Source organism: Diplotaxodon limnothrissa, linkage group LG12, assembly GCF_057381915.1.
Source record: "Diplotaxodon limnothrissa isolate DT_005_m linkage group LG12, D_limnothrissa_male_GT1.1, whole genome shotgun sequence".
Taxonomy (NCBI): domain Eukaryota; kingdom Metazoa; phylum Chordata; class Actinopteri; order Cichliformes; family Cichlidae; genus Diplotaxodon; species Diplotaxodon limnothrissa.
In genome coordinates this window covers 2,065,353-2,085,600 of record NC_140607.1, presented here as the reverse complement: position 1 = coordinate 2,085,600, position 20,248 = coordinate 2,065,353, and the positions used below count along the sequence as shown (strand labels likewise).

Genomic DNA, 20,248 nt, shown 5'->3' with positions numbered 1-20,248 from the left:
CACGACTGTGGCAAAGTCATGTAACCCTACAAAACTGGATACACACAACATTTGTATGTATCCAGTATAAAATCTTTGCCAAATCAGACATGAGGTGAGATTTCCTAACAGATCAGTCAGATGGAAACTGTGCTGCTGATGGCTGAAGACACAGGAACAGGGTGCACGCAGCTAGAAAGAAGAAAAGGCAGAAGTGTGGAGGTGATTGTGGGGACTTTTTACCCAATTAACTTGATTAATTGGGCTTTTTTGTACCAATGGCTAATACTTTTCATGCAATAGTAATATGTCACAGTTTGAACATTATGTGTAAAAACATTTAAAAACGTGTGTTACATGTTCTGATGGGGTTAGATTTGCAAATCATTGCATATTTACATTTTCCACAGTGTTCCAATTTTTATGAATTTGGGGTGGTAATAGATGTGACGAGACATTTTTAGTTCATATGTGGTTAACATATGGAAGTGCATGTAACCCAAACCACAAACCAACCTGAGCTCTCACTATAGTTCTTCATGGGAAAACATGAGGAAGTGCATCGTCACGACAGAGAAGAAGATTACGGAGACTCTCAGCTCGTCACTTCATGATGATGTTGTTGACGTTGTGGTTTTTAACAAGTTGACTGTGTTGGTCTCAGTCCAATTATAAGCATAACTAATCATTTGTGTGTTTACTTTTTAAATATGCTAAGCATTGTTTGTTGTTTGTTGTGTTCTTTCTATCAGACCGTCTTCAGCCAGAGCTACACCTGTATTAGGAAAGGTAAGAATGGCAGCTTTGCATTACTGCCTATTGTAAACACGGTCTACCTGAAATTGTACACTGCTTCACTGAAGCATTGCGTACGCATACATCCTATTTCTCCATCCAAACAAGGAAAACGGCACACTGGAAATGCTACCGAAATTTCAAGATGTCCCAGCCAGCCACTTCCTGGACACACCAACCAGGGTTTGTTGGAACAGTCTTGCTGTTCTGTTCACTGGCCTCATCAGGAAGTTTGATCTCAGGCTCATCTTTCCAGAACATGTTATTGATTATATTATCATCTCACAGTTTAGTGGTGTGAAGCAGTGTGCTTCACTCACTGAAACTGAGTCCCTACTGTATTAACTGGAGCTGCTTTGCCATTGCCAATATGGCTGCGTCTAACCGTCACTCGATTTCAAACAAGTCATTTCATCCATTCTTCAGGAACTCTTTAGAAATTCCTTCACTTCCTGACACCTGGCAGAGCCCCCATTGCACAATGAAGAGGTCCAAGTCAGCTAACCCACAGAGCCACCAAGTGCCCAAGTCCCATGGGAGGGGAGACAACAACTAGTCGGGAGCAGCATAGAGGGAGTCCCCCCATACTCAATAACAGTGTCCTAGAGGGACCAAGGCTCAATGAGCTCCAGATGCAGAATCAGAATCGAATTTATTGGCTGGTTCTTGAGAGGTGCAGGTCCTGGATGGAGGGCAGGGGGGCGCCTATATTCTTTTCTGCTGCCCGTACAGTCCACTGCAGTCTGCTCCTGTCCTGTTCACTGGCTGCTCCATACCAGACTGTGATGGAGGAGCACAGGACAGACTCAATGACTGCAGTGTAGAGCTGGATCAGCAGCTCCTGTGGAAGACTGTACCTCCCCAGTTGTCTCAGGAAGTACATCCTCTGCTGGGTCTTTCTGAGGTCCTGGGAGATGGTGGTACCCAGGAACCTGAAGATCTCCACAGTCGACACAGGGCTGTCTGATATATTTTGAGAGGGGGCAGTGTTGAGGGATGTCTCCTGAAGTCCACTGTCATCTCTACAGTCTTAAGCATGTTCAGCTCCAGGTTGTGCTGACTGCACCAGAGTACCAGCCGCTCAACTTCCTGTCGATATGCAGACTCCTCACCATCCTCATAGAGTTGTTTTAGTTATGAATGTGAGCCTAATGCTGATGTGGACCATTCCTTCATTAGTTTGTTTTATGTCCTAAGGAAGTGAAATAAAATGCTCCTAAGTTTCATACCATGAAATAGTTATGCAGTGGGCCCATGTATTCAAAACCATTTACTGTTAGATTATCAGTATTACCAAAATGTTTGGAGGTTTCTCTGTTTCATGTTGCTAGTGCTGGTCCATTTGAACCTGAAGCTCCGGCGCATGTGTCAAAAAAACATCACACCACTTCAGAAGCACTGTGGTCTGGTTCATCTAGCCAGATTCACATGATCAGGGACAAAGCTTCATTCAGTATGTCACTGATTCAGTACCTGATTCAATGTTTATAAGGAAGTGAATCATTGGCAGGATTTGTGGTGTAGTGTGAGAAAGAGAGGAAGGCCTTCCATGGCTTGTTCTTGGGGAGGGGTTTAAGCTTTAAAAGCAGAGTTAATGCTGAGTTCAAGGTGGTGCTGTAAGACTAAAGGCTGGGTAGCATCCCACTAGGCATGAGCCTAGCGTTTGGACCTGCTTCAACCCTTGTATGGTGTTCGGGTCTGTGAGACCCGTGTTCAGTTTTTTTCAAAAGAAAAATTTAACAATTAATTATTTTTTCACGTGTAAATGTGTTGTGTCTTTCCACTCACTCCACTTGATTATAACTGATTTATTTATAACATTTTATATAAAAGAAAAATGAGAAGCACATTAATTCATAAATGTGATCTAACAAAGGTAAAGGGAAAAAATTAACCATGTTTGCTGTTCATATGTCTTGTAATTGGGATGAAGTAAACATCTGTTGAGTAATTTAACATAAAATTGTTTGATAATGTTAATTTGGAAAGCCAAAACTCTAGCGGGTCCACCAGACCCATGAACACTGGCTGAGTAATAAAAATACGAACACCACACAAGGGTTAAGTTTGGTTGTACAAGTTTCGTTTTTGTTGTTCGTACCCCCAGCTTGGCTTTTTTTGTAAATAAATGGCACATTGGGTGAAGAGAATCCCTGCCTCCAAGTGTGCTTCCTCCACAGCATCTGCGGCCCCCCTAGGGTCCCTCGTTATTTTCAGTGTACATTATCCAGTTAAGTCACATTATGAGTAGTTTTAAAACCATTTCTTTCTTTCTTTCGATCAGTCCTTGACTTCAAGTTCCAGCCAGCTTTTGATTTTTTCATTTAAGAAATATTGCTAAACTCAAGAGCATGATCTCAAATAGTGAACTTAGTGCATTACTTTAATCCAACTAGGAGGAAATCAGGGCATTATTTTCATATTTCTGTCTGTAGGAGCTGCAAATCCCTCAATCTGTTCAAAATGCTGTTACAACATTTTAATCCATTCATACATTTTCTCATCTCATGTCATTGTTAAAGCATCTGCACTGCCTCCCAGTGAGGTTTAAGTTACAATTTATAAGTTAAAAAAACCACTTAAAATTAGTGTATGTAAGACATGTTTGGAGTTTCTTTGTTTAAAATGGTTTATGTGGGTTCAATTTGATCTTGTATTAGCACATCACGAAGTGTACGGCACGGTCCAACTAAAATAAACAGCCATAGAAGGCCCTGACATTTAACTTTTACCCAAGAAAAATATTCTTTACTCTTAGGTTTGTATAGGTTGTCACACCCTTGAAATAATATTGGCACAACATATTTTACCAAGCGAGATATGATCAGTACTTCTTTTAGTTGCATCCTTTAGAGGTTGCCACAGTGGATCATCTTCCTCCATCTCACCCTTTTCTGTCTTCCTTCACTGAAACCATGAACTTCCACTCTAACCTGCCACTTCACCTTTCTTGTGTATTGTCCATTGCTTTGAATACTCCTTCCATCCTCACCTTTCTGTCTCCCTCTATCCACACACATGTAATCTGTCCACAGACTTTCATTCCTCTTATCTTCATTTTATACCTCCAGTACTCCTCCCTACTCTCGTCACAGATCACAATGTCGTCTGGAAACATCACAGTGCATGGAGACTCCAACCTGACCTTAACTGTCGGTCTGCCCATCACCGTTGCAAACAAGACAGGGCTCAGAGCTGATGGTGTAATCCTACCCACACCTCAAACCCATCTGTCCCTCTTTCTGCACACTTCACCACTGTCTTCATATTCTCATGTTCCTAGATCCATACTTAACATAAGCGTCTTGCACCATCCTCACGCGAACTGTATGTAGTGCTAAGTCGTGACTTATGGTAGATATCGGTCACTTGTATGACTTCATCTAATAGGAAATGACACTGATCATCACGCTAATTATCTTTGTTTTCATCACCTATTCGATTTTTACCCCTCAGCCGTAAAAGGCTGTTGGGGTGGACACCTACATTGTGAACGCAGTAACTCAAGGAGATTCAAATTGGTACCATAATTATATCTACTAAAAATCTTGGATAAGTTTGACTCTCATTTACCTCAATCTCAAAGTCAGAGGCCGAGTTTTCTGAAATTCTTGTGAATGCAGAGAGGAAGTCAATCAGGGTGCAGATACTGAAAAGTTCAAATCTCAGTGACTTCGACCTGAAGTCTGTCTGCATATAGATTAGATTTGTTAAAATTACAATTTCCCCAAAATCAATTTTTGAATTATAAGCAAATTACTGATATAATCTATATTTAGCCAAATCACAATTGTCACAATTAGAACATTACAATTACTGAGACAAAGAAACATCTGATAGGGAACTTCCATATCATTTTTGAACATTTGTTCTATCGCTGATGTATTTTTTATTATAGATCATGAAGTTATATTTTTGAAAATTGATAGTGGCCTAATTCAACTGAAACCATTTGAAAATCAATTACACAGCCTCTGGAGTCGGCAGAAATCCCTTCCCTTGTCTTCTTGGGTGAGTCGGATTAAACTTGGGGTTTCCTAACTCAACTCCACCAGACCTACTATTAAAACTGAGCTCACCTGCCGCTCAATGAGCATAACAGAAGAATCGTGGTAAGTGAGTGTTTGTATTGTGGAGAGATGCAACACTTTATGGACACTTGTTATGGCAACCAGGCTTGCAAGTTGAAGTAGGAACCCTGATAGAATTTACTAGTGAATCCTGACTTCCAGATTTGATGTCTTCCAAGAATTGTGGTGATTATAAATCAGTTTCTCTTGTAGCTGTAGTGGACTCTGGATCTAAAATAACTCAGTCCAAACACAAAAACAGCAGTTGAGGAGGCCGACCACGTGGAAGGTGACTGCGCCGAAACAGTTATGAGGGCCGACCACATGGGAAGCAGTGGCAGCACAGGAAAAACAGGGCTGGAGGGCAACAGTGGCGAAGAAGGGCTGTTGTTGGTGTGGTTTGGTGGATGTATGAGGGCATGCAGGCCGTGGACAGTCAGGACGTGGACGGGCAGGCCGTGCGGTTGTGATGACCTCTGGCATAGAGGACCAAATGGTGGTGTGGTAGCCGCAGGCGCTTGATCAGGTGTCTGAGCAGGTGGCAGCATGGCAGCCACAGACAGTTGAGCTTGGAAATCCCAAAAAGAGAGTGAAGCACTGCAGCAGAGTAAGCCCGCAGAATTCAGCCACACAATCCTTATTCTCCTGCCACGCACCCCTCCTGCGGGGCCAGAGAGCTGGAGACCTCAGGACTTGTTGCCAGTGAAAGAGAAAACAAAGGAACAGCTGCAGCACTCCCAGTTTGGACGTGTGAAGGCCCTCACAGAGACAAACGTCTGAAACCGCATGCTGCAGATTCCATGCAGAGTCTGCTGGCTCCATTCTGGTCAGTTTGTACTGTCATGATCTGCCATGGTAGACTGCGTGGAGGTTGTGTTGTGCGTACCCAAATGCAGACGAACGAGGTGGAGCTAAACTTTAAAGAAAAGTGAGCCTTTATTCCTTTATATGTTGCTGGTTGTTCAGGCTGTGCAGGCCTCTGCTTCTCCCTCGGCAACGCGCTGATCAAGCGTCACACCTCAGCCCTGTGAGGTATGCTTAGACACTTAAGATCCTTAAACCGAGGATCCAGAGCTGTCGCAACCCTGAGCCGTACGATGTTACTTTTTTCCTTGCTCTTCTTCATTTTTGCTTTGAAGGTCTCCTCGAGTTTAACCATGTAAACACATAAACGTCGGTGAAAAAGACGGAGCAGCACGGCAGTGCAGCGTGTGATCTGGACACAAGCGATGGAGGCACTTGTAGAACTTTGGAAAGCTCATCCGAGCCTTTTCGATGTGGCCTCACAAAATTATCACGACCACAACAACCGTGAAAATAGTTGGATTTACACTGCTGCTCAACCACAGCTGCCTGATCATGTTTTTCATTAGCAATTTAGCAAAGTTGATGGTGGTGGTGTGTCTGTGTGAGTGAAAGACTGAGAGGGAGAGTGAGCGACAGATTACCTTCATTTTTATGGACGCACAGTGTGAGCACTCGGGTTGCATCAGAGCATCGTGACCTACAAACTTCTAACCCCTGCGAGTCAATCGTACAGTTTGAGCAGAAGCTGAATAACGCGGCTGAAAAAATTGCCCAGCTTAAGCTGGGTCATCCTCAGAGACCTCCATCACTCGCGACAGGTGACACAAAGTTGGCAGCACCACTGAGCAGGAGACAAACTTCTCCCAAAAGTTCAGTTATATACCTGCAGTTATAGAGAAATACACTTCATTAAGAATTTGCTACATTCACTCACATAAGGGTAAAATGCTTTATACGCGCGCGCGCGCGCACACGCACACACACACACACACACACACACACACACACGCACACACACACACACACACACTTTCCTATGTCAGAAGTGGTAAGAGTAAGTATTAATAAGTTACCTGTTCCAGCACAGTGTCCAGCTTCCTCGGTTTCTCCAGCTCAGCTGCTGTTGGCATTGTAACATTGGCTGGATGTAGTGCCAGTGCATCTCTCAGTGGTTTTTGATTTTTTAAAACATGCCTGATCATCTCCAGGGTACTGTTTAGAGCCTTTGTGTGACTCTTGAGTGACTCTTTCTTATGAAAATGTGCAATTTGCTGTTTTTCAAGTTCCAGTACATTTGGTGGGCTATGCTTGAAATGGCCTTTGACCTTTCTGCATTTTGTCAGTGTGCTGTTAAATGGACTGTTCTGTAGAGAAACTGTGACGGCTCGATGGAGGCTGTGTGTGATGCAAGGCATGTGCTCAAACGGCAGCTGCCTGCCGCTGCGACCATGTTGCGTGCACTGTCAGTGGTCAGCGTGCTGACCTTATATTCAATTCCCCACTGTCTAGCTAGCTGCATAAAGTGCTCAGCGCACGTGTCAGTGAAGTGCCTCTCCTCCATCTTCATAACAGTCAAAGCATGCAACTGAAGTTCCCTCTGTGGTGAAAAATAATGCGCTGTTACCCCAAGGTAACTGTGAATATCTAGAGAAGTCCAATGGCCTCCGGTGAGTGCAACCGTGTTGGTCTGCCCCAAAGCCTCCTCGACTTTCTCATCTTCATACAAGTTGTGTATCTTGGTTACAGTGGTAGCTATTGAAGGCAATTCATGCGTGGATTTGTTGGATGCTATGCGAATTATTTCAAGTAGCCCCTCCTCCTCCACAGTGTTAATCGGCCTGCAAGCTGTAGCCACCCATTTTGCTGTGGCTGTTGAAAGTTTGTTAGTTGTAGAATTGTCCAGACGTCTCCTTTGAAAGCTGTCCAGCGTGGTCTGCCTTTGGCGAGAGGGAGGAGGGCTCTCTGCGTTAGCTGTGTGCTTGGCTAGCAAGCGGTATTTGAGACTGGACGTACTGCGGTGATAACACAGTTCACATCAACGGTAAATACAAATTACTTTGGTCTTGTCAAGACAACCATATGGCATTGCTTTAAAATTGAACTTGCTGTTCAAAAGACCTTTTTCTTTATCCATTTCTGCTCACATCTACAACTGCTGCATGCGTCGCTTCCTGATTTCCAAAAAAAAAAACTGGGCGTGCCAAAGGTCACAGGTAAAAGGTAACTGTGCCAAAGGTCACAGACCGCAGGTGTGTGAGTGCGTTAATTCCACGTCAAAAAAAAAAGAAGGTGTTAACATTTTTTTGCACTAACACATTGTTATCGCGTTAACTTTGACAGCCCATATTATATTATATTATATTATATTATATTATATCATATTATATTATATTATATTATATTATATTATGCAAGGCTCAGTTAGCTTTACACAAAAATAAGTGGTATAAATGGCCTTCAAAGAGTTACGTTTTAGGTGGCTAATCTCAAGATCAAGAGTTCCAGTATTGACTATATTAGAAATGAGCATATCGGAGGGACAGCTCAGTTTCAGTGGTTTGGAGACAGTTAGAGAAGCATACTGACATGATTTGGACATGGAGGAGGAGGAAAGTGGATATGTTGGACAAAGGAATTTGGAAATAGAGTCGCCAGTCAATATTAAAAGAAAAAAGATGTCAGAGGAGGTTCATGGATCTAGTAAAGGAGGATATGTAGAGGGTTGGTGTAACAGAGAAGATGCTCTGGATAGGGTGAGATGGAAGCAGATCATCTGCTTCCTTTCATATTCTTCTGTCAGCAACCCTAGCTGACAGAAGAATAAGAAGAAAGTGGATAAAAAAAGAGCAAAATACCTTCTCCTATATTTTATTCCCTCTATAAAGGAATGCACTTTTACTCTTTTCACTAATATAGTGTTGTTGTGTATTCTGCCATATTTGCCTTTTGAGAAACCACTTCCATGTCAGCAGCCCTTGGAGGACAATAATTGCAGGCAGAATCCAGCAATGATTGGGTGCTTCTTTAACCTCCTAGGACCTGGCGTCCACATATGTGGACATCACAATTTGGGTTGTCTAGACCAAAATACAAAATTTTGCTCTACAAGGGCCTGATATTATACTGCTACTGTATTATCGAAATCCCATTTTTAAAAATAAGATAATCTGGTAATTTCTTTTATTTATATTCTTCAGGTCCAGATCAGCCCAAATAGCAAAGAGAAATTAAAAATGCCATGAAAGAGTTTGGGTCTTAGGAGGTTAAGAAATCATTGTAATTATGACCTAATATCATCTAAAAGATATTAGGTCATGACAAGTACTGATGACTGGTCACAACAAATCCTTCAATCTATAGAGCCTTGGAAAATAACCCCTGTGAGGCATATGTTGGTATACTGTTGTGCTGTATAAATCAAATCAACTTGAATTGAGGTGAACTGAACTTATCAATCAATCAGTTTATTTATAAGCACATTTGGTCAACCTGTGTTGTTCTGTTAAAACCTCCCAATTCTTTCATCTTTGGGCTGAAGGAAGGACAACACTCGGTGTATAAATCCACAATCATTTTATTCCATACAATTCTCATTATTCCATACAACACTTTTGCGCAATAACCATCCGGGAGCGCGGGAGGGTGTCCGCCTGATCTCGAAGTGTCTGAGCGTTCCTCACATTCTTATAGCTTCAGCCCCCCCCCCGTCCTAAAACCTAAACATCCACATTCTTTCTCTCTCTCAGTGAGCCTGAGTTATGACCTTGGCTTCCTGCGCAGTCTGTTCTGTTCTTTTCTAATAAGACAAATAAGGTGATGACACTCTGAAAACAGTATTTCTTATAACTCAGCAGTATATGAAGAATTTCCATTGCATGTCACAGTCCTTGTAGTATTAGACACAATGACAACATGTTTCATCTCTCCTATATTTGATTCCATCATTTTTCACTTGTCAAACTATTGCTCCATCCAGCCAGCAGGATACAGAGGTGTGGGCCCACCCAGTGCTCAGGTGTCACTGGAACAGCAGGCCTACATGTTGCTGACAGATCCAGAGAGGCAAACCATGGCCTACTACCTGCAGGAGTACCAAGAAGGACATATAGGAGTAGAGTCTCTGACCATGGCTCTGTTTGAGCTTTTCAATACACATGCAAAGGTACATCGCTACACATCACCTGACTCCATGTCTGTATAATCCTTTCTTCACTGTACTATAATCATATCTTATTTTTTTTTGTTTTGTCTTCTTCTTTCTGCCAGTTGTCCATGTTGTCTGAGATGAGGAGACTGGTGGCGCCACAGGATCTGGACGTGTATGATAGACTGGTGTTGCAACATGGAAGGGAGTCTCACCAGTCCTGGCGTGGAGGCCTAGAAGTGTGGCAGTCTCAGGGCCACTGTAGCCATATAGCCCCTGTGATCCATGATGCAGAGCAAACCATCCCTGCTATGGTTGGTCCTTTATTTATTTATTTTAAGTACATTGTGTGGTGTAATGCCTTTAATCTTTTGATTTGTCTTGAAGTGAAGTGAAGTAATCGCTACCTTATCATGGTGAAGGGGTTTGTGTGTCCCAGGAATCCCCCGGGCTATGTCGATAGGGGGCTTTTGCCCCTCGGTAGGGTCTCTCCCATGGCAAATTGGTCTTGGATGAGGAACCACACAAAGGGTGATTCACTAGACCCTTATGTGCACACAATCAAGGGAACAGTTCACTCTGCCCGAGATAGAATTACCTGGGTACCCCCCTGGAGCCAGGCCTGGGGAGGGTGCCCAAGGAAGAGCACCTGCTGGCAGGGCCTTAGCCAATGGGTCCTGGCCTGGTGTGGCCCAAATAAGGGACATGGGCCACCTTTCCAATAGGCCCACCACCCGCAGGATGCGCCGTAGGGGTTGGGTGCAGTGTGGGCCGGGTGGTGGCCAAGGGCAGAGGCCCTGGTGGACAGATCCCTGGCTACCAAGGCTGGCAATTAGGACATGGAACATCACCTCTCTGGTGGGGAAGGAGCCTGAGCAGGTGCGTGAGGTTGAGAGGTGCCCCAGACCCTTCGGATCAGAGAACAGGTCCTGACTGTCATCTGCGCTTACACAACAAACAACAGCTCAGAGTACCTGGCCTTCTTAGAGTCCCTGGGTGGGGTACTCGAGGGTGCTCGCCCTGGAAATGCTGTTGTCCTGCTGTGCCTACAGTGAGACCTGAAACGGTGTGATTGGGAGGAAAGGCCTGCCTGATCTGAACCTAAGCTGTTCTGTTACTAAACTCTTGTGCAAGGATATTTGGCATGTAGGCTGGAGCAGCCAGGGATTAAACCACCCTGAAGCAGTCAAATAATTTCTTGGTAGCAGGACCCCTGGGGTGGGTAGGTTCCCAATGAAAGGTGAAGAGTCTGGATATTGTAGGGCTGTCTTATTTGATATGGCTATATAAAGTTGTGTGGACATCAGGGCCAGTACCTCTGACTTGGCAGACAGGGGTGGTGGTTCCCAAGAAGGACTGGAGGCAGGCTCCTACTATAGTTTGTCAGCCTCCCCGGGAAAGTCTATGTCAGGGTGCTGAAAAGTAGAGTCAGTCTGTTAGTTGAACCTTGGATGCAGGAGGAACAACAGTTTTTGTCCTGGTCCCAGAAGACTGGACCAGCTTTTTATCCTCTCAAGGATATATGAGGTTGCATTGGAGTTCGTGCAGTCAGTTAGATGTGATCTATGGACCCAGAGAAGGCATTTGACTGTGTCGCTTGGAGTATACTGTGGGAAGTGCTTCAGGAGATCAACAAACGGATTGGTGCTGCAGTTGCAGTAATGCAGACGCTCTATCGCTCTATTGTGGTGAAAAGAGAGCTGAGCGTAAAACCAAAGCTCTCAATTTACTGGTCACTCTACATCCCTTCCCTCACTGATGGTCACTAGCTCTGGGTAGTGACTGAAAGAGCAAGACTGCATATATAGGCAATGGAAATTAGCTTTCTCCAAAGTGTGGCTGGCCTCTCCCTTAGGGTGAGGAACTCATCCGTCTGGCAGGTTCAGAGTTAGAACCACTACTCCTAGACATCGAAAGAATCCAGCTGAGATGGTTTGGCCAATTGATTAGGATTGTCTCCTGGGCACATCCTGGTGAGGTGTACCAGGCATGTCCCACCAGGAAGAGCCCCTGAGGACCCAGGACATGCTGGAGAGCTTCTATATCTTGGGTGGCCTAGAAACATCTTTGTTCCCCCAGTTACGATGGAGGTGGCTGGGGAGAGGGAGGTTTGGGCTTCTCTGCTTATGCTGCTGCCCCCGCGACCTGACCCTGGATAATTGGAAGACGATTGATGGATGGATGGATGGATGGATGGATGGATGGATGAATGAATGGTTAACTCATGCTGGTGGACAGTTTTGTGTATGCCTGCATTTCAAATGCATCCTTTAATGTGAAGATTTCATACTTTAACGTTACATATATAAAGTGTAGTGTGATGGTCTGTGTCTGTTTTGATGCCCCAGGAAGACTTGCTGTGGTAAATGGAACCATGAATTCTGCTGCCTACCAAAATATCCTAAAGGAAAATCTCCAGCCATCTGTTTATGACCTTAAGCTGCAGCGCACTTGGGCTCTGCAGCAGGACTATAACCCAAAACACACCAGCAAGTCCACCTATGAATGGCTTAAGAAAAACAAAATAAATACTTTGGAGTGGCCAGTCAAAGACCTGACCTGCATTTTTAAGGTCATGACACAACATCTCAATCAGATTCAGGTGTGGCTGTATTACAAAAATTCTGCAAAGATGAGTGTACCAAGATTCCTCCATAGGACTGTAAAAGATCCAATATCAGTTATTGCGAACGCTTGATTGCAGTCGTTGCCGCTAAGGTTGTTGCAGTTATTAGGTTTAGGTGGAAATCAGTTGTTCCTTTTTTTAGTTTAGATTTCACTACATAGGTTTGGATATTTTCCCCTTTATAATAAACACCTTCATTTAGAAACTGCAATTTGTGTTTACTTGTGTTATGTTTGTCTACTGTTTAAATTTGTTTGATGATCTGGAGCATTTAAGTGTGACAAACATACAAAAAAAAACAGGAAATCAAGAACTTTTTCACATCACTGCATTTGCTTGTACAAATATCTAACAGTTTATCCGCCTTTACATAATTAACAGTTCTTAAATACATGTTTTTCTGTCTTTACGTTAATCTAACCTTGTTCTGACTCTCTGTACTCAACATGCACCATGTGATGGCTACAGATGTTCTCATTTTATTTTTCTGAAAAAGTCATTAGTCCGTGACAAGCTGTGTTTCTAAATATACAAGATCTAAAATCTTAAAGATAATGATTAAAGAGGCAACATTCACTATTCATGTTGGATTTTTGTATGTCACTGCCTTTTTCTGAATGACAGGATGAAACGCAGGCTTCAGGTGAACCTCTTCCACCCTTCAGAGCTGCTTCTGTCCAGGCCCAAAGAAGACCATTCCCGGAGAAAGAGTTCAATTGCAAGCCTTCAGCCAAAGTGGTGCAGCCCATTTCTTGCCTGCTCGTCACTGGTCCCACCCATTTACTCCAGGACTGTCCCCACAAGCCTATCAAATCCCTTCCCACCAGCCAACACCAGCCAAAACCAGCCTCCCCCCACCATGCATGCCCTGGTCCCACCCACTACACTTCCCTTAATTCCCTTCAACACACCTGCCAGAATTCCTTCCAGCTCTCTGATTCTGAACACCACAATAATCCCCATTTTGATTACCATGTCCACCATCATAGCCAGCCCATTTCAGGTCACCACACCTGCCCAGGTTTCCTGCATTACCGGGACTTGCCCAGCTCTGCTAAACCAGAGGCATCTATCAAGTTTTCTTCTAGATCCCGCTCCTATGAAAAGTCTTCCGTCTTGTCAATGTCTGCATCCTCTTCAAAAGCAGCAACTCCCCTGCCATCCCCTCAACCATCTCATCATCCCTCACCATGTCCGTCCCCGTGCCCCTCTCTCATCACGCCTGCTGCTCCATCCTTTAGCGCTGACCAACGCTGCTCACCTGCTCTCACACAGAAAGTCATTGTAACAGAAATGAACCGGCTATCAGCAGATGCCAGACCACAGCAAAGAGGTAAATGGTGTGTATGTAATACTTTTCTGCTGTATTTGAGCACACAAATGTTCTTAAAGCTTGTCTCATTCACCCATTCAGACACACTTTTGTTTAAAAGCTTTTGTCTATGCCCAAGCACTTTTAACCAACATTCTCTGATGGATCCATTGGGGGTAACTTGGAGTTAAGTAGGTACACAGTCTGTGTCTCTGTGTGTTTGTGTTGTTTCTCAGTACAGAGAAGCACTCAACTTGTAAAATGTATTAGTAATAACCAGAACAACACATGTTTTGTGACTAGAAACATGTAGGCGGTTGCCCTGCTTATATCTTGATGCGTGCTCAATCATCCAGGGGAGGAAATCCCCAAAAGTTGGTTCTGTTCATCTGGACATGTTCAGTGGGAGAAACATTTCATCATCATCCAAGTGACTTCTTCAGTCTCAGCTGACTGCAGGTTTACACAACCTTATAAACAGTACATTTGCACAATGTACCTCTGATCAATGGCCATGAGTCCCATTCACAGAGAGTTGGGGAATGGCTGCAATCACAGCATGTAAGATGGTGACAGATGTACCCTTAGGCCCCTCCTCCATTCAGAGATGGTCTTTCCCTTTTCACGTAAATGGCCTCCTTGACTCCGCCCTCAAACCAGCGTTCCTCCCTGTCCAGGATGATACATCCTCATCCTTGAAAGAGTGTCCACTGGCCTGTAGGTGTGCATAGACTGCAGAGTCCTGGCCTGACGAGGTGGCTCTGCTGTGTTGTGCCGTCCTCTTAGCCAGAGGTTCTTTGGTTTCCCCGATGTATAAATCCTGCCAATCCTCCTGCACTTACCAGCGCACACTATGTTACTCTGTTTGTGTCGGGGGACCCGATCCTTGGGGTGGACCAGTTTTTGGCGCAGCGTGTTTTGGGGTTTAAAAGCCACAGAGACCCGGTGTTTAGAAAAAATGCGTCTCAACTGCTCTGATACTCCTGACACGTACGGGATCACTACAGGTTTTCACTTAGGCAGCGGTTGTCCTTCTCTCCTGGATCGGCTGGAGCTTTCTGTAGGAGCCTTCCCAGCTTTGACAAAAGTCCAGCTGGGATAACCACATTTACTCAGGGCCTTCTTGATGTTCTTCTGCCTCCCTGGCTGCAAGGTCTTAAACAATCAGGCCCCATCTTATCTTAATGACCTTGTAGTACCATATCACCCTATTAGAGCACTTCGCTCTCACGCTGCAGGCCTACTTGTTGTTCCTAGAGTATTTAAAAGTAGAATGGGAGGCAGAGCAATGGTGAGGGAAATTCCACACACACTCCTCTTCTGCCCCGCCACACTTGTAATTCACACACACTCACGCGCAGGTAGTCCAGGGATGGGAAACACAAACAAACCAGGGAATCTAGTCATGGAGACAGATGAGAGAATCAACACTAGGAAAGCCACGAAGGAAACACTGGAGATAATTTTACAGCCGGGCAACACTAGGATAGTTGCTTAACGTTCCAGTGACGAGAAACACCGAGCCACCGTCTTGAATGCTGGCCAGGAGAGGCGGGAATAATGAGCCACAAGTGAGCAATCGCTAGAGAGAGCGAGGGGGAAAAACAACAACAAATACCTGTAGCCTGTTTGAGCCAGCCGGGGACACAGGGACCATGACAATTAGGCTTAAGACATTCCTGTTTGATAAAGCACAGAGTTTAGGTTGGATCCGATGATCCTCAATGCTCCATTAGTTCTGCTGGAACTGGTGTAGGTTACTGGGAGATTCCCATGATGCAGTGAGTGTTTCTTCTTCAGTCACCCTTTTCACTCACTGTGTGTTTAGAAACCTCTCTGCATATAAACATTAGTTACTATTAATGTCTGGCTCTCTTCCACGGTGTGTCTTTGTCCTCACCCCAACAATTGTGGCAGATGGCCACCTCTCCCCGAGCTTGGTGCTGGTGGAGGTTTCTTCCTGTGGAGTTTTTCTTTCCCACTGTCGCCAAAGCGCTTTTTTTCTATATAATTAAATTTGAATTAAATTCAGTGTATGCTAGCTAACTCCTCCCCCCAGGGGCCACCCTGTCACAGTTGTCAGACAGCGGCCAGACTCTGAGTGAGGACAGCGGGGTGGATATAGCAGAGGCAGGAGGCTTCAGTAAAGATGGCAGCCCACGACCTAGCAAAACTCACCGGACCCATCTGGAACAGCCAGGATTTCATGCACTTTCTCCAGGGATTGGCAGACAAGTGAGGGTTTTCATTACTAAGCAATCTTTCAGTAGCATATCTTTTAATGTGTTCAAAACAAGCAAATTAGTGCTGGTGTAAACCCAGTTTTAGTTTGTGATTTCAGAATTCACTGGATCACCTCTTTTGTTGCTTTAATTTCTATTTTAATCGGTCAAGTTTGCAAAGTAAAACCACAAGTTCTTACCAACAAAAGCAGAGGGAGATTAAAGTAATCTCCTTGGTGATTGTTTATACAGCTGTCTATGATTGTGATCTTAAGACCTGAAGTTACTTTGTGGGCACCTAAACAAAACTCTTAAAAGCTTTATTGAATTCAAAGGAAATCTTGTTATTAGCATTAGGCTAGAACACGCGAGGGAAAACAAAGGGAACACAGTAACATTAGACTCAGACGCATTGATGTGTAAATAAGGCTCCATCACCTGAAGAAAATGAAATGTTGTTTACTATATTGAGATTTTCAGATGTTCACCTACAAGCTAGTGGCTAAATTGCATGCAGTAAGATGCTACTTCTTGCTCACAAATATATTTTTCTTAGCTCTCCTTGCTTTGTTTCCCAGCAGTCTCCTTCACCTGTACCAGTGCCTACTGCTGTGCTGGTGCGAGTGTTGAAAAATTCAAACACCTTGGGCATCGCAATAGAGGGTGGAGGAAGTACACGCCAACCTTTGCCTCGCATAGTCTCCATTCAGGTAAGAAAGCGTTAGAAGGTTTCAAGTAAGTCACTGTTTAAAGTCTTCCAAGCAACAAAATGTACTGAAACTGCAAAAAACAGTAAAACATAAAAAGAAAATCCTCTCTCGCCCTTGTGGGTGATCCATCCTTCAAGTGTGAATTTCAGATGTTGTTCCTGGGATCTGCTGGAGCCCCTCATCTAGCTTGGGAGTCACTGCACTGAGTGCTCCGATTACCACTGGGACCACTGTTACCTCCACCCTCTTATCTTCTCTGAGCCCTTGATGCTTTTCAAGCTTCTTGTGTTCCTTCTTCCTGATGTTGCTGTCATTCGGTATTGCTATGTACCCTCAGAAGATCTAGTAGATGATGTGAATGCAGCACTATGGAAGATATCTACCACCACCATTACTGAGACTAACAAGCTGATCTACAGCATGGCAGCAGCAATCAGTGAGAAGCTTAGCTACAAGTTGAACAAGGAGCAGTACCCTGCATGCAGAAGGAGACTAGAGGCCAGGATCAAGGTAGAACGGGGGGTAGCCAACTATCGGAGCTGCTGAAAGGTGCAACAAAGGAGGTGCCCAAGAAGTGCAGCAAGCTGTCCATAACTGAGGCCTTGGAAACTGCAAAGCAAAGTCTCACAGCCTTGGCCAGCCGCTTGAAGACATACACCAGAAAAATAGAAGGCTGCAGAATAAACCAGCCGTTCTTCACAGAAGCAGCCAAGGTGTACTCTCAGTGGCAGGTAACAATATGAGAACAGCACCACCAAGGCTGGAGACCAGGGGTTGGCAACCCTGGGCATGTGTGCCACAGCTGACATGTGAAGGGTTAACTGATGGTACAACCAAAGCTGGACTGGCAATCGGCCCACCGGGCATTTGCGATGTGATTTTTTGTTTTTATGGGCCGATGATTTTTTTTGTTTTGGGGGGTTTGGGTTTTTTCTTTGTAGTGGTATAAACAATAAAAGGTGGTGGATTGGTCAGGATCTGGCCGGTGTGTAAAAATAAGTCAGTTGTTTGGTGGTGGCTGTAGCGGAGCTTCCACAGAGGCCAGTGGGTGGATGAGGGAAGGGGAGGCAGAAGGAGGAGAGACGCGAGGCGGCCGCCGGTCCGAGTGTCAGGTGAACTGAACTTCAGGTAAGAAGTTATGACCTGCAGTCTATCTGGGTCAGATATGAACCAAGTTTAGGTGGAGTTTATTTTCGTTGTGCTGGGAGAAGGACGCAACCCATAACAGCAATGCTGAGTGACTAGTGGATCTAAGAACAGACCACAGCAACCTCGCTGAACAGGGCCCAGTAATCATCACAGTGGCAGACATCCCAGATGAAGAGTGAAGAGCTGGACAGCACCAAGCCCCGACATGGTTCACCATAGTCACGTTTCATCACTCACCCAGGTGACTTCTTCAGTCTCAGCTGACTGCAGGTTTCCCCAATCTTATAAACAAACTTTTCACTGGCAAGTAATGTCCCGTCACAGCAGAATGGAATTCCAGCAGTGATAGGAATGAGCGCAGGAAACCCTGGCGTCTAGATGCAGGTGGTGGAGATCAAGATGGAGGCTTGAATGGAGCCTGAGTTATATGGGAGAGACATCTTCAAGGCAGACGAACAGATGAACAGTGAGATTTAAAGTGCGCAGAGTGGAGGCTGAAGAAGGCTGAAAGATGATTTGACTGGACCAGTGATGTCAGCAACGAGTTTGAAAGCATGGGAAAGCGTGACGCATGAATTAGTCACCAGACACGAGGGAAGCAGGCAGATGTGTGATTACACATCTGCCTTATTGAACTAATCATAAACTTTTATTTATATCTTAAATTCAGTCCAAGTGTGTTTCAAGCTATAGTTGCCTTGGACTGTACTGTAACTTCAAGAACAACAAACTGTTCTGTCCATGAGCGCCTTAATCCTGCTAACATTATTGTCTTTCTATTCTTCTCTCATGTTCCCGCTGACAGAAAGGAGGCTCGGCTCATAACTGCGGCCAGCTGAAAACTGGCCAGGTCATTCTGGAGGTTGATGGCATCCCCTTGCAAGGCCGGGAACACAAAGATGCTGCCAGGATCATCGCTGAAGCCTTCAAGACAAAAGAAAAGGGACACATTGACTTCCTGGTAGTTGAGCCAGGGCTCTAGTATTGGAACTTTGCACTTTATGCAGCTTGGTTTAAGAAAACACTGTTTTACGTGAATGATGCTAAACTCCATATGGTGTTGTCCTATAATCAAGGCTCATATTTTATTTTCAGGGAAAGGATTATTGGACTGATGTATCAGGTACTTGTTGATTGCACTCTACAGAAATTTGCACAATTTAAAGTAGGTAGTATGATAACAATTGTTATAAATACCTGTGCTATTTGCAGTTGTTTAGTTTTTTTCATTTTATTTGTTTCACTAGAAGAGCTATTAGCACTAATTGATGCTACAGCAAGTAATACTGACAACAGCCAATCATGCCAAAGTGAGTGAACCTGGTCTTTGTATGCTTTTCATTGTTTAGAGAATCCAGAGAAACAGAACTGTTTACAGTCTCTTATGGCAAAGAGCAACAGTATTATTGCACTTACCAACTTAGCATGTAGAACTTCAATACAAGCATACAGTTAGGTCAGATTAATTGCTTAATTAGAAGATCCATTATATGGACTAAAATGTTGGGCCACCTACACACTTTATCTTCAGTAGCTTTTAATACATCTCATTCCACAGTTATAGGCATTGATATGGAGTCGGTCTGTCCTTTGAGCTTCCACAGCTTCCACTTTTCTGGGAAACCTCTCTGCAAGGTTTTTCACGTGTCTGTGTGAAGTTTTGCCCATTCGTCTAGAATAGCAATTCTGAGATCAGCCACTGATGGTGGAAGAGAGGACCTGTGTCACAATCTCCATTCTAGTTCACCCCAACAGTGTTTGATGGGGTTGAGGTTGGGGTTCTGTGCACTGTATGTCAACCAATCATGCATTTCTGTACTTTGCATTATGGTAAATGGTGAATGAACTGATTCCTATATAGCGAGCTGTTGTTTAGTGAGTGAAAGCTTACTGAGCTGTCAGTCAGACTAGAAAAATGCTTCAGTCCATTTTGGTCCATTTTAATTGCTTCTAAGATTTCCAGTAATAAACATAATGAGTACCACGTGATCACAACTGGCAGGATTTAGTGATAAAAGCCAATTTACAATTAAAGATGACCAAGCAACTCAAGCAGACTAATAAGTAATAAGTGTTTTTTCTTTTTTTAGTGACACTAGTTTTACAGTATTTAATAGCTCCACACAAATACAAATGGAATACTATCTTGTACATATTACATGAAAAACTAAAACAGTTTAATTCTAATAAATATTATAATAACACTTTATTATATTATTATAATCCTACTCCACCTTTAACTCTTTTTTTTCACCCAGCTGTATATGTTTGTGCCATCCTCACCATGAAACCATGTCCAAACACATATACTGTAGATATCAGTGCGAGTCTGACATGAATCACCATATATGATTATGATATTCATGTTTATACAGAAAGCAGTTTGACCAACTACTTACTGAATGGAGGAACTCACAGTTTGCCCATACAGCTG

At 44.0% G+C, this 20,248-nt stretch overlaps 1 protein-coding gene across 1 annotated transcript in view; it reads left to right on the top strand.

Moving 5' to 3' along the window:
- LOC146620644 (whirlin-like) overlaps positions 1–18,796 on the top strand; it is a 58,494-nt gene extending 39,698 nt beyond the window's left edge. The window contains exons 5-11 of the mRNA XM_085367763.1: positions 732–768; positions 9,628–9,813; positions 9,918–10,109; positions 13,058–13,754; positions 15,793–15,968; positions 16,534–16,665; positions 18,620–18,796. Of these exons, the coding sequence (XP_085223889.1) occupies positions 732–768; positions 9,628–9,813; positions 9,918–10,109; positions 13,058–13,754; positions 15,793–15,968; positions 16,534–16,665; positions 18,620–18,796 (1,597 nt within the window). The remainder of the gene's footprint in view (positions 1–731; positions 769–9,627; positions 9,814–9,917; positions 10,110–13,057; positions 13,755–15,792; positions 15,969–16,533; positions 16,666–18,619) is intronic.
- The last annotated feature ends 1,452 nt before the right edge of the window (positions 18,797–20,248 follow it).